This window comes from Schistocerca gregaria, chromosome 8, assembly GCF_023897955.1.
Source record: "Schistocerca gregaria isolate iqSchGreg1 chromosome 8, iqSchGreg1.2, whole genome shotgun sequence".
Classification (NCBI taxonomy): domain Eukaryota; kingdom Metazoa; phylum Arthropoda; class Insecta; order Orthoptera; family Acrididae; genus Schistocerca; species Schistocerca gregaria.
The window spans coordinates 64228467-64240851 of NC_064927.1; the positions used below are offsets into that span (position 1 = coordinate 64228467).

Below are 12385 nucleotides of genomic sequence, written 5' to 3' on the forward strand. Positions count from 1 at the left end.
AGAGTTTAATGTGCAGGTCCAGATTACCCCAAATCCCTTGTATCCTGTGGCAACACACTATTAACGAGGGTCATCAGAAATCGCATATATGTCTTTTATACACTCTCTTGTTCCACTTTACTAGTTGAAGAAACCCCTAATTCCAGAAACTAATATTTTTATTGATTATTGCTATGTCTGTGACACTCTCTGATAAGATCAAACAATGGAAACTCCAGACTGGAATATAAAAAATGTAACAAAGTGATAGACTGCTACTTAATGTAAAGGCAACATGTTGAATTGCAAACAGGCACAACAAAAAGTCTCTTACACATTATCTTTTCATCACAGCCTTCATCAGAAAGAGAAAACACACACATTCATTCACACAAACAAGCATGCCTTACACACATATGGCTGCCATCTCCAGCAGCTTGAACCAGAATGCCTGAAAGTCTTTTAGTGGTACCTGTCTGCAACTTAACATTTTGTCTTTACAGTAAGTAGGTATCTACCTTTTCCTTATGTTGTTGATACTCTCTGATAAGAAGCTTTTTGGTCTGTTATCAGGTAGTATATTGTGTCGTCTAATGCTTCCATTCTGAAACAATTTTTTGGATGTTTTATGACACAGTATTTTATGATTCATTAAAATAAAGACTGTGACATAAGCTGCACTTCTGTTCTAGAACATGTTCATACTGTGTTTTCATTTGATAAAGCTTTCAGTGTTACCATGTTCAAAATTTAAAAGTGTTGTCAGTAATATTATCAACTTTTATACAGGTATGGCATGACAGGTGAGGAGGCTGACCAGATAAGCAGACAAAAGGAATACAAAGAGGAAGTAGTTCTTATGGACACGAATAAGAAGACGTCTATTGACAGCACCCACCAAGTCACTCATGCTCGTGACAGTGCAAGCTTCCTCAGGACTGTACCTCTTGATTTATCAAAGTTGAAACATCAGTTTTGAAGTTTTATTTAAACTGATATGAGAAAATATTTATTTTATATACCAAAATACTAATTTTCAAAACCAAAGAATATTAAATTATTTTAAGAGAAATGTGCATATAGGAATTATTTTATAAATCTCTGTTTTATGGAGCTGTTAAAATATTTATCAATACTGTAATAATTCCAAATATAAATTGAAATAGAAAATAAATATCATTATATAACTTATTTTTGTATAAATAAACAGAATTTGCTGCACTTATTCACAGTGCAGAAAGCTCTATTTCTCACATTCTCATAAACCTTCATGGTAAACCTATTTATCAAATTTAACTAAAACCACACAGCACCGATCATATAATAAATATTCTTGAGGCTATAATACACAAATGTGTGTCAACCATCTTGAGAATATATCTGTCTTTAATTCCTCTGTTTTTAGACTGTATAAGGTCTATTAATAAGAAATATTTGTGGGTCTCATTGTTTCTATCTTCTTTTGAAAATATGACATTTCTGTGAAGGCATTTCTCACAAAGCACTAGGAGAAAGTACTATGTTGAGTTGAAATTTCCTGACAGATTAAATCTACATACTGGAAGAGGACTCTGACCCCAAACTATGTATTTTATGAGCAATACTCTCACCTTTCATATGTCCTTCCATAAAAAGTGCTAACTTTAATAATTCTGTGGTGATATTTTGGTGACATATGACAGATTTGCTCATAGGCACTAGTAGGGTATTTATTGGTGTTGATACTTTGCAACCAAAGCAAACATAGTTCTTTGTTCATGCATTTGTCTGAAGACATAATGTTGATTTATAAAATGACTTTTATCTTAATAATATGAATATTTATATACATGTTTGGAGAGAGAGACAGATTGATTTTCATTGAGACTTTACTTTAAGTCATAACTGGTACCTGAATTTTGGTTGCTGCCTCCTTAAATGATCAGCTTCTGCACCAGTTGGTGATGTATTATAATATGCAGGACGTTATTGTTCTTTAAGATTTAAAGTATGACTCTGTTGGTTACTTGGCCATATTGCAGATAGCTTTGAGCGAAAGTTTTCGTAGCTTATCATACCTATAGGGACCACTGTTGTAAGTAAATACAATCAAACAGCAATCTGCCTTTTGTGTGAAAAGGAGTCTGCTTGGCACACAAACTTCCTTCAAACTCCACGTCCTGTTACATCAAAATTGGTCAGCGGAGTTCGGCACCATACTAGTGTACAAGAACATAATCCAATTACTATAATTAAGAAATTATGAGAAGTTGTTACATATTGAATGAAAACTATAGAGAATGCATTTCTTTTCCTGTATTTTAGTGAACTTTGTAGATTTACAATTCTGTCGATTGATAAATGGTGATGACAATGAAGTTCACCTCCTTTTCCAGAAACAAGATATTTGTATTCTTCACTTCCAGAACATTTGTGTACATAAATGTTTGGCAACTCTTACACATACTTTACTCAGTTTTATCACTACAATAGCAATTTTCAATACATGTAACAATATGTTCTGAGCGAAAGCCTAGCAACACACCCTCTTTCCACAAGATACAGATTAACAGCCCTCTTTTGTTTTTAATAAATCAATTGTCTTTTTTTATTTCATACTCAAAGATTCACAACTACTATCATTGCGTGGATTACGCACTAAAGAGTTTCTTGCTGTCGAGCTGCAAGTCACTTCACTTCAAGTACTTTTTGAATCACTTCTACATTTACAGTGTTTACATACAGTACTGAAGTTCTCAGAATAAAATCAGGCACAAATTAGTTTAAAAAAGGGCAGTGAGGCTCACATAACATTACAGATCCAGAAGCCCAATCCAAGTACAGGTCAGCATAACTGAAATGGGGCCACACAAAGATACTATGTAACATTAGTTCAACCATCTGTTCTGCTCCCCTGTTGACTTTCATTGGTGGCGTAGCATTTTTATTATTTTTCATGTAGCAATTGAGCTAAAACCTGTAGATAATGGAAATACATTAGACCAATTTCTGGATGTGCAAGGCATATGGCCATAGTTTCAAAGAGCAATATCTGATAATCAGTGATGTAAATATGGACTGAGATGTTTATTCCATTTGCCCACAAGTATGATAAATTGTAGCCATTGGCTAGTCAATTTTATGTATACCTTCTGCCTTGTTTTCACTCTGAGTGAATCACGTTATTAGCATACTGCAGGCAACAGTGAATACGCTCTAATCTGTAATTTATGGCTGATGCACGAGACCATAACATGATAGCAAATGTAGCTAGTGTATCCAGATGCAGCAATTTATAGAGCTGTTTCTTACCACTTATTATTTGACTTGCTTTCATACCTGAAGGTCATCATCAGTGCTGGAACCTATGAAATAGCTTATGGTGATTTAAGAAATAATACCACATAACAAGTTTTTCCAGTTTTCATAGATTTTGGTCAGTTGTCACATTTGACTCTGTGCACTTGCTGTTATTGCAAGAATGATGTATTTGTCAATTTCTGACAATGAAAATGAAGGCAGTAGAGAACTGTGTAAGTCAAACACTGTTGTTGTCTATAAGTAGGTTGCAATGCTAGAAGACTAGTGAAATGCAGAAAGAACCTACAGAGGATTGATGGTGGCTACAATTGCTGGTAACTGTCAGTCACATCCAAAAACAAATCATCTCTTTTATATGCATCTTTCAACTGAGCAACAATTTCTTTCTTGGTGAAAAGGTTGATGTGTGAAATGCTGTTAGTTTTCGTCAACGGAAGCCTTCACGAAAAAATACTGCAAATATTGCCACATCAGTGACTGAGAATTTGTATTTCACCTTCATACCTTTGTCAAGTGGAACACACTGAACTTCACAAATTTAGATATGTCATTAAGTACTTAGTTTGTGGTTTTGATACTGGCAGCTGCTGATAATCCCAATTTACTCCCATTTCCAGGACAACTGATAGTAAAAGCAGCATTTTCCATATCAGCTAATTGTGTCCTGTGTGTGTATGTGTGTGTGTGGGGGGGGGAGGGGGGGGGGGGTGCCAAGTTTGATATTAGTTATTAAACAAAAGACTGAGAATAATTGACATAATATCCCCAGAGAAGATCCAGAAGCACATGTAAAAGAATTTTTGTTGCTGCCCTCCAGGATTACTTATAATTTTTCTATTTAGAATGACTGGTTTTGATTCACCTGAACCATCTTCAAATCTGTAGGTAAAAATAAAATAAGTAATCAACGTATGCTGTACGTTATACAGTGGTGCTATTATCCCATATCATCAACCATCAAATTTATCAGAACTTATCTGACTGTACTGTTTATGAGAGTAACCCATCCAACTTAAACAAAATTTACATGATATGTCACAGGATAAGATAGAGGTCTGGCAGAACCCATTTTGATACTCTAAAAGGCAACTACAAACAGTTGGTGTCTGACGCATTTGTCACATATTAACAAAAACATTTCCAAACTGAATCCATGTTAACATTACAAATGTGGAAGTAGCTGTTTGCTACACTCTCATGAATGAATTGCTGAAATGACTTTAATGAAGCGCGTAGGATACTTACTAAACTTTGGTCCCTAAGAAAGTGCAATAAGGAATGGAATGACTTTTACATCAGGGAACATAAACCACGTTGAAAATTATTGAATTTGTTGTATAATGTACATGTTGTATAACATACAACTGCTCAAACAGCTTGATATACAGATGAGCACTTCTGACCACACCATTCAGTAGTAACACTATGCAAGCCATGCCAGCATGCATTAGGGCACGAGGTGGGAGGGGCACATCATGAGGTATAATCACTCAAACAAGCAGACAAGTGAGGGAAGCTATCATTGCACATATCAGTGCTATAAAATTTACTCTATCATCACCCATCATTACAAAACTACTGATATGCCAGAGTAGTGCAGGTAAGAGCTAGTTAAATATAATTGTTTTCATTGTGGTTTGTCACAAGGAAAAACATTATAAAACCATCACAGAAATGTGTAATTTGAATGTTAGATGGCAGCACTACTGCAGGGCTTGTCTCCATCGTAGCATGCCCCCTCTCATAGTTGCTGCTTTGGTGTTGCGCAGCAAGCTGAACAGTCATCTGCTAACTGCCATCATGAGCAGACGGCAGTACAGAAGTCTCCCTTCACCAGTTTGATGCAGGCACATGTGTTTCATTTGTACAACTGCACACTCACTCTCACCAACCATCTTGAACAATCACATGCAACAGTTGCTAACTTATTTAAGTTTCTATAAATGTTAAAACAGACACTGCAATGGAATTCACTCTGCTCACTCAAAATTAGAGTGAGATCCAGTTTTTTGTGACTGTAAATCTGAAGTTCCTCAAACACATTAAGGAATCATTCCTTTTGAGCTCTGTGTAGGGAGACCAAATTCTGATCAATATTTGTGATGGAGAGCTTTAAAGTTGGTGTATGTACCTGAAACACTGTTTTGTTCTGAAAGTACGTGTGCTCCCTGAATTGAGTTTCAAAGTTTTATTGATAACCTATATAAATAAAAATGTAAATGTTTGTTTCTTCAAAATTGTGTATCTCTGAAAGTTCTGACCAATTGTTTTGAAATTTTGACTACAAAAAGATTACGAGACATGTAAAATTTTCTTCTGAAATAGACAACGTACACACACACATTCACACAAATGCAGCTCACACATACATGACCACTGTCTCTGGCTGCTGTGGCCAGGCTGTAAGCAACTGTGCATGATGGGGGAAGCAGGCTGGGTGATGAGGGGCTGGGGCAGAAGGGGGGCAGGGGGAAGTGGGTATAGTATGGGTGGGGGATGGTAAAGTACTGTATTCAGGGATGGGGTGGAGAGAGAGGACAGCTAGGTGCAGTTGGGAGGTTAGGACATATGTTGTGTCTGATTGGTCTCCTTCTCCCCGACCCTGCAGTGTAAACAGTTTTTTGCCAACAACCCTACCAATCAGATTCAACCTAAGACCAATGTAAAGCCCTGCCTGAGTCTGTTCATTTCTCTTTCCAACTGTGATCCACCAACACTGCACCCAAATCACCTCCTGTTAAGTTTCCAGAATTTGTTAACCTCAAGTCTTGCCTCGCCATCATCCCCCAAATCACTAAACATGTAATCTAATCTTATATCCACAGAAAGAACTGCAATCCACCGCCTAAAATGTGATCCTGGCCTTATTATCCTACCAGTTGACAAAGGCTCCAACACTGTTGTTTTTAACTTTAAGGATTACCCGGAAGAAGGACTCCACCATCTGTCAGATATGTCCACCAACAAACCCTGCCACAGTGACCCCATTCCAGAAATCGAGCAGATCTCCAGTCTCTCCTCAAACCCATCCCAGAACCTCTCCCCAGTCTCTCTCTCTCTCTCTCTCTCTCTCTCTCTCTCTCTCTCTCTCTCTCTCTCTCTCTCTCTCTCTCTCCACTCAGAATTCCAAACCCTTCACCTGGGTTGATGCCATTTTTATGATCTGGATTGAGAATTAGGACATCCTATCCACATTTATCCAGAAAATCAACACCTTAGGCCCCATTCACTTCACCTGATCCTCCTCAACCCAACAAGCCACCTTCCTCGATGTTGACCTCCACCTCAAAGATGGCTACATCAGTACCTCCACCGATATCAAACCTACCAACAACAAGCAATATCTCCACTTCAGTAGCTGTGACCCATTCCATACCAAAAGTCACTTCCACACAGCCCAGCCACCCACGGCTGTCACATCTGTAGTGACATGCAGTCTCTCTCAAAATACAGCAAGAATCCCACTGAGGCCTTCACGGACCACAATTACAATCCCAACTGTGTACAGAAACAAATCTCCCATGCCTGATCTATTTAGTCACCCACCACCTGCAAAAATGCCCCCCTTATGGCCATAGAGGAGCGTTTCACTCATAGCTCAGTAGCACCTAGGATTGGACTACCTCTCATCATGCCTGAAATGAGGAATGTCCTACCCACTATCCTCCCTACCCACCAACAGTGGTATTCCACACCCACCAAACCTACACAGTATCCTTGTCCATCACCACACAACCCCTGCTGCCAACCCCTTGCCTCATGGCTTGGATCCCTGGAACAGACCTAGATGCAAGACCTGTCCCATACATTCTCCCAGCAACACCTACTCCAGTCTGGGCTCAATCTACAAGCTAAGTTGCAACCACTATGCTTCGTTCCACATGGGCATGACAACCAACAAACTGTCTGTCCACCCTGTTGCTGAGCACACTGCCCAACGTAATATTCTTCATTTTTATGACTTCTTCGTAGCCTGTGTCATATGGATCCTTCCTACCAACATCAGCTTTTCTGAATTGCACACGTGGGAAGTCTCCCTGCATGGCATCCTATGTTCTTGTAACCCTCTTGGTCTCAATCCTTGTTAAAGTCATTGTCCTTCGCCCACATATCCCCTTCCCTGTTCCCACTCCACAGCCTTCTGTTCCACAAACCTTGTTACTTCTGTCCTTTTCATCTCCCGTCATCCTCCATCTAACCTCCAAGCTGCACCTAGCTTCCCTATGCTCTCTGCACCTCCTCCCCTTATGCTTCCACAAACAGCACTTTAGTATTCCCCATCCATATCCTGCTCTCCTCCCCCTACCTGTCCCAGCTCTTCTTCACTCCTTCCACCCAGATTGCTTCTTCCATCATGTGCAATTGCTTACAGTCTGCAGCCAGAGACAGTGGTCATGTGTGCTTTGTTTGTGTGAATGTGTGTGTATGTTCTCTACTTCAGATGAAGGACTTCTGTCTGAGAGCTTACGTGTTTAGTACTCTTTTTGTTGTGTCTGTCTGTAACTCAACATTTCCACAACAGGAAAGCTGTGTTTATGGGTTATTGGGTTATGATAAGAATACCACATCAAAATCTGAATTTGTAGTAACAAGAAACTAGGCTCGAGGCCAGAGAAAGGGGGGAGGGGGGGGGGGGGATGAAATGAACATAGAAAACAGGAAATACAAGATGGACAGAAAGAGGGGGCAGAAGAAGATGGTGGGAGGGGAAGAAGATGAAGATTGACAGAGAAATGGGGAAGGAGGTGATGGACAGAGAGGGGGCTGAAGGAGGAGGAGATTGACAGAGATAGGAGAGAAGGATGTATATCCAATTCCCATATACACTCCTGGAAATGGAAAAAAGAACACATTGACACTGGTGTGTCAGACCCACCATACTTGCTCTGGACACTGCGAGAGGGCTGTACAAGCAATGATCACACGCACGGCACAGCGGACACACCAGGAACCGCGGTGTAGGCCGTCGAACGGCGCTAGCTGCGCAGCATTTCTGCACCACCGCCGTCAGTGTCAGCCAGTTTGCCGTGGCATACGGAGCTCCATCGCAGTCTTTAACACTGGTAGCATGTCACGACAGCGTGGACGTGAACCGTATGTGCAGTTGACAGACTTTGAGCGAGGGCTTATAGTGGGCATGCGGGAGGCCAGATGGACGTATCGCCGAATTGCTCAACACGTGGGGCGTGAGGTCTCCACAGTACATCGATGTTGTCGCCAGTGGTCGGCGGAAGGTGCACGTGCCCGTCGACCTGGGACCGGACCGCAGAGACGCACGGATGCACGCCAAGACCGTAGGATCCTACACAGTGCCGTAGGGGACCGCACCGCCATTTCCCAGCAAGTTAGGGACACTGTTGCTCATGGGGTATCGGCAAGGACCATTCGCAACCGTCTCCCTGAAACTGGGCTACGGTCCCGCACACCGTTAGGCTGTCTTCCGCTCACGCCCCAACATCGTGCAGCCCGCCTCCAGTGGTGTCGCGACAGGTGTGAATGGAGGGACGAATGGAGACGTGTCGTCTTCAGCGATGAGAATCGCTTCTTCCTTGGTGCCAATGATGGTCGTATGCGTGTTTGGCGCCGTGCAGGTGAGCGCCACAATCAGGACTGCATACGACCGAGGCACACAGGGCCAACACCCGGCATTATGGTGTGGGGAGCGATCTCCTTCACTAGTCGTACACCTCTGGTGATCGTCGAGGGGACACTGAATAGTGCACGGTACATCCAAACCGTCATCGAACCCATTGTACTTAAGCATGCATCACTAGTGCCAGTGAACATCAGCAATTTGTATCATGAAAGAAATGATAAAAATTATCAATAAAAATCTCCTCACATTCAAAAAATAACAACTGAAGTGACTGAACTAGTGGAAATGTTGGAAATAGTACATCTTTCAATTACTGTACCTTAAATGGAAAAGTTGATCAAAAGAAGGATGGAATGGCAACGGATAACAGTTTACAAATAACCAGGAAAATGAATTCTTTGATGAAAATCCTGGCATTATAAAGGAAATCATATATTAGTGTACATATGTAGATTATTCGATTTTATTATACAAAAGAGGCAAAAGTAATGCAGGTACAAAAATTAAATTCAGGCTCCATGTAACATTATGCTATTTGTCTGTGTTAATATACATCCAGTAGATGCTCCTCCATCATATGGTGAAGGGAGGGTATTTCAAATGGTGATTCCCACAGCAGGTTCACAGTACAAAACATTTAAATTGCACTTTGATATTAAGTAACCTACTGTTTATGCCCAGATCAAGTGTTATTTATTATAATTTATGAACAGATGAAGGGTAAGCCACACACTACACTGTTGTTGTCCTATACTGTGATGTTCGAGTATAGTAATTTAAAACTGAAGTGACCGAAAAGTTTATGTGACAAGTACAGGGTGTTTCAAAAATGACCGGTATATTTGAAACGGCAATAAAAACTAAACGAGCAGCGACAGAAATACACCATTTGTTGCAATATGCTTGGGACAACAGTACATTTTCAGGCGGACAAACTTTCGAAATTACAGTAGTTACAAGTTTCAACAACAGATGGCGCTGCAAGTGATGTGAAAGATATAGAAGACAACGCAGTCTGTGGGTGCGCCATTCTGTACGTCGTCTTTCTGCTGTAAGCGTGTGCTGTTCACAACGTGCAAGTGTGCTGTGGACAACATGGTTTATTCCTTAGAACAGAGGATTTTTCTGGTGTTGGAATTCCATCGCCTAGAACACAGTGTTGTTGCAACAAGACGAAGTTTTCAATGGACGTTTAATGTAACCAAAGGACCAAAAAGCGATACAATAAAGGATCTGTTTGAAAAATTTCAACGGACTGGGAACGTGACGGATGAACGTGCTGGAAAGGTAGGGCGACCACGTATGGCAATCACAGAGGGCAACGCGCAGCTAGTGCAGCAGGTGATCCAAAAGCGGCCTCAGGTTTCCGTTCGCCGTGTTGCAGCTGCGGTCCAAATGACGCCAACGTCCATGTATCGTCTCATGCGCCAGTGTTTACACCTCCATCCATACAAAATTCAAACGAGGCAACCCCTCAGCGCCACTACCATTGCTGCACGAGAGACATTCGCTAACAATATAGTGCACAGGATTGATGACGGCGATATGCATGTGGGCAGCATTTGGTTTACTGACGAAGCTTATTTTTACCTGGACGGCTTCGTCAATAAACAGAACTGGCGCATATGGGGAACCGAAAAGCCCCATGTTGCTGTCCCATCGTCCCTGCATCCTCAAAAAGTACTGGTATGGGCTGCCATTTCTTCCAAAGGAATCATTGGCCCATTTTTCAGATCCGAAACGATTACTGCATCACGCTATCTGGATATTCTTCATGAATTTGTGGCGGTACAAACTGCCTTAGACGACACTGCGAACACCTCGTGGTTTATGCAACATGGTGCCCGGCCACATCGCACGGCCGACGTCTTTAATTTCCTGAATGAATATTTCGATGATTGTGTGATTGCTTTGGGCTATCCGAAACATACAGGAGGTGGCGTGAATTGGCCTCCCTATTCGCCAGACATGAACCCCTGTGACTTCTTTCTGTGGGGACACATGAAAGACCAGGTGTACCGCCAGAATCCAGAAACAATTGAATAGCTGAAGCAGTACATCTCATCTGCATGTGAAGCCATTCCGCCAGACACGTTGTCAAAGGTTTCGGGTAATTTCATTCACAGACTACGCCATATTATTGCTACACATGGTGGATATGTGGAAAATATCGCACTATAGAGTTTCCCAGACCGCAGCGCCATCTGTCGTTGACAATTGTAACTACTGTAATTTTGAAAGTTTGTCTGCCTGAAAATGTACTGTTGTCCCAAGCATATTGCAACAAACAGTGTATTTCTATCACTGCTAGTTTAGTTTTTATTGCCGTTTCAAATATACCGGTCATTTTGAAACACCCTGTAAATAACTGATATATTCTACAATGACACTGACCTTCCAAGTAGACAGTCATATCAAAATGAAAACAATGTGCACAGTAAATATAATTTAGAAATAACACAATTCACAATATACATGTGTTGTCACAGTCAGCAAATGACATTGTTTGAAAATTGGCTGGCTCTGAGCACTATGGGACTTAACTTCTGAGGTCATCAGTCCCCCAGAACTTAGAACTACTTAAACCTAACTAAACTAAGGACATCACACACATCCATGCCCGAGGTAGGATTCGAACCTGAGACTGTAGCGGTCATGTGGTTCCAGACTGTAGCGCCTAGAACTGCTCAGCCACTATGGCCGTTTGAAAATTAATACACTTCATGAAGTTAATTACAAGTTCACAGTCAATTTTTCCTCCCCCCATAACCATGGACCTTGCCATTGGTGGGGAGGCTTGCGTGCCTCAGCTATACAGATAGCCGTACAGTAGGTGCAACCACAAAGGAGGTGTATCTGTTGAGAGGCCAGACAAACGTGTGGTTCCTGAAGAGGGGCAGCAGCCTTTTCAGTAGTTGCAATGGCAACAGTCTGGATGATTGACCGATCTGGCCTTGTAACAATAACCAAAACGGCCTTGCTGTGCTGGTACTGCGAACGGCTGAAAGCAAGGGAAACTACGGCCGTAATTTTTCCCGAGAGCATGTAGCTTTACTGTATGATTAAATGATGATGGCGTCCTCTTGGGTAAAATATTCCGGAGGTAAAATAATCCTCCATTCGGATCTCCAGGTGGGGACTACTCAAGAGGATGTTGTTATCAGGAGAAAGAAAACTGGCGTTCTACGGATCGGAGCGTGGAATGTCAGATCACTTAATCGGACAGGTAGGTTAGAAAATTTAAAAAGGGAAATGGATAGGTTAAAGTTAGATGTAGTGGGAATTAGTGAAGTTCGGTGGCAGGAGGAACTAGACTTCTGGTCAGGTGACTACAGTGTTATAAACACAAAATCAAATAGGGGTGATGCAGGAGTAGGTTTAATAATAAATACAAAAATAGGAGTGCGGGTAAGCTACTACGAACAGTATAGTGAATGCATTATTGTGGCCAAGATAGACACAACGCCCACACCTACTACAATAGTACAAATTTACATGCCAACTAGCTCT

At 41.3% G+C, this 12385-nt stretch overlaps 1 protein-coding gene across 1 annotated transcript in view; it reads left to right on the top strand.

Moving 5' to 3' along the window:
- The window catches only part of LOC126284439 (T-box transcription factor TBX15-like), a 376832-nt gene extending 375607 nt beyond the window's left edge, over positions 1–1225 (top strand). Inside the window, exon 8 of the mRNA XM_049983360.1 lies at positions 769–1225. Coding sequence (XP_049839317.1) covers positions 769–958 — 190 coding nt within the window. The 3' untranslated portion in view covers positions 959–1225. The remainder of the gene's footprint in view (positions 1–768) is intronic.
- The last annotated feature ends 11160 nt before the right edge of the window (positions 1226–12385 follow it).